The 2,548-nt window shown below is 45.8% G+C and overlaps 1 protein-coding gene across 1 annotated transcript in view; it reads right to left on the bottom strand.

The window, feature by feature from the left end:
* Positions 1–218: 218 nt before the first annotated feature.
* The window catches only part of LOC119357292 (NAC domain-containing protein 105-like), a 3,242-nt gene continuing 912 nt past the window's right edge, over positions 219–2,548 (bottom strand). Inside the window, exons 2-4 of the mRNA XM_037624286.1 lie at positions 1,404–1,620; positions 990–1,303; positions 219–898 (exon numbers count right to left, since the gene is read on the bottom strand). Of these exons, the coding sequence (XP_037480183.1) occupies positions 416–898; positions 990–1,303; positions 1,404–1,581 (975 nt within the window). The 5' untranslated portion in view covers positions 1,582–1,620 and the 3' untranslated portion in view covers positions 219–415. The remainder of the gene's footprint in view (positions 899–989; positions 1,304–1,403; positions 1,621–2,548) is intronic.

The following is a 2,548-nucleotide window of genomic DNA, read 5'->3' as shown; positions in this document are numbered from 1 at the left end:
ATTCATTGCATCCCATTAGTGCTTGATTTAAATCGCAAGCTCTTTCACTATGTATCGATAAGTTTCAGCTAATTTCGCTAGCCACTAATCTGTTCCCTTCATTCTATTTTTGTGCTTTTAGTTGAGTTTTTTAAGTTCACTTTTCTTTTGGTTTTTTATTTGTTTCAATTTTCTTTCGTGTTTTGAATTTTAAAAATATTCATAGATATAAAAAAATATTCATGAATGTTACTCTCACCTCCATCATATTTACATGACCAACAAATCAAGGGGTAAGAAGCAAATCTACATGGAAGGTGTTGATTGACATGCTACCTGAATCCGGGAGGAACTACTCAGCAGCTAGAGATCAAAGCGATGCTCTGTACGTTTAAGGGGTTTAAAGTTACATGTGTTAACCATTCTGCGAATTATGTCACTCATAAATTAGCGATGATTGGTGTAGGGGAAGCTGAAGGTTTGAGGCAGCACTGGCTGCGGAGGAGTCGGGGAGCAGCGACGTTGAAAACAAGATGTCCAGGAAGTTCCAGTCGATGCCTGTCGCTGCTAGTTTGGGCTGGACTACGTCGTATCCGGCTTCACTACAACCAGCAAAGGCGGTCGCTGGCGGCGGGCTCTGGATGAGCTGTGGGATGTTGTTGAAGATGCCCTTCTTGCACTCCAGCGTGTCCTCGGAGGAGTACTGGGCACTCTGGCCGGGGAAGCAAAGGCCGCCAGCTCCGGCAGTGGAAGCAGCGCTATGCAGGTAATGGAGGTTACCGCCTTGGCCGTGTAGGCAGGGCCGCGCATCGTAGTAGCCCCCGAGGCCCAGAGCAGTGGCATATGCTGGGAACGTGTAGGATTGCCTCTGGTTCGGGGTTGGCTTCTGGAACGCCCTGCACACCACCCAACCTTCCTCCTACGTCATCACCATCATCATCAATGTCAATCAAATTCTCTAAAGAAAAGAGCAACTAATCAAGAAGAAGGTTTGTTGATGAATTACTCACCTGGGTGGGGCCGTGCTCGCTGGTTTGGAGACGGTACTCGTGAATTATCCAGTCGGTTTTCCTACCATTGGGGGCGCGGCCCCTGTAAAAGACGAGCGTCTTCCTCATGCCAATGACGCTGCGGCTCCTCGATGACGTCACCGGCTTGTCCCTGCCGGTGGCCTTCCAGAATCCGGCCGCCGTGGCGCGGTTGGTGCGCATGCCGCTTGGATACTTGCGGTCCTTGAAGCTGAAGAAGTACCACTCCGACGATGACTGCTCGTCCGCGGTCACTTGACGCGTTCCCCGTCCTCCCCTGCCGCCGCCACACTTCTCTGCACCATCCACCATTGTTAACACCCAACTTGCATCAACTGAATACCATGTGCAAACTAGGAAATGAACTATACCAAAATTCAGACGAATTTGTAGTACCTTGGAGGTCCCATGGCTCGGTCCGGTAGAGATCGACCTCCTGGATGATTCCGAGATCAATATTCTGGGCGGCCACCTTCCTGGCCAGATAGTACCCCACCAGCTCCTCCTCTGTGGGGTGGAACCTGAACCCTGGGGGAACACAAGACTCCTCCTGGTGCTGGTCCATGGCTAGCATCTACCTTGCCGCCCGATAGCTAGCTCGATCTCTTATGAACTGAAATCAAGCACACAGCCCTTTCAAATTACTACCACTAGTACATGCATGTATGGAGGCCACAGCTGATCTGCACAGAGGAGGAAAATAGCGCTAGCTCGTCCACTGAGCAATCAATCATGTATATATGATGCGTGTTGACCAAACAAGAAGGCTAAGTGCATTCATGCAACACTGAAATGAGAGGTGGACACAGAGACACTTGACATAAACTGCTATTTATACTGTATAATCTAGCTCTAGCAGCCTATATAGCCCACACCAAACACGAAAATGCATAGGAGCTCTCGGGTGCTACACCCCCCTATATTAAAAAACAATTTCATAATTCAAAAAAGTCAAAAAATCCTGGAACTTTTTATGGAATCAAACATGACCAAGTATTGCACTCATATAAAAAGATTAAACTTCCCTCAAAATATGAAAAGATTAAACAGGGGATGACTTTTATTGTATCTGGGGTCAAAGATTTACCAAAAAAGGCTAGATACAAGTACTATTCAAGCTATATTGTCATCATAAATTTGTTTTTTCTTTTCTGAAGTCAACGGGAATCATTCCTTGGCCAAACTTTTTATACAAGTACAATACCTAGTCATATTTGATTCAAAAACTTTTCTGGGATTTTTAATTTTTTTTGAATTACTAAATTATTTTTGAATATAGGGGGTGGAGCACTCCGAGTGCTCCTAATCCGCTTCCACACCAAACCTGTCTATCTATCTACTATAAGTGCAGTGCAATCATGTCCTGGATCCATTTTTTGAGGACAAAGTATAATTGTAATCTAGGCTGATTGCAAGAACATGATGGCATGGAAGGTAGCATGGTCTAGCTTGTAATGTAAAGTGGGAATGGAAGAAGATAGAAGAGAAAAGAGGAATGAAAAGGACTTGCAGTGCATGCTGCCCTATAGCTGTGAGAGTGT

The sequence above is a fragment of the Triticum dicoccoides genome, chromosome 2A (assembly GCF_002162155.2).
Source record: "Triticum dicoccoides isolate Atlit2015 ecotype Zavitan chromosome 2A, WEW_v2.0, whole genome shotgun sequence".
Lineage (NCBI taxonomy): Eukaryota > Viridiplantae > Streptophyta > Magnoliopsida > Poales > Poaceae > Triticum > Triticum dicoccoides.
Note: the sequence above shows the minus strand (reverse complement) of the source record. Positions and strands in the feature narration are given on the sequence as shown.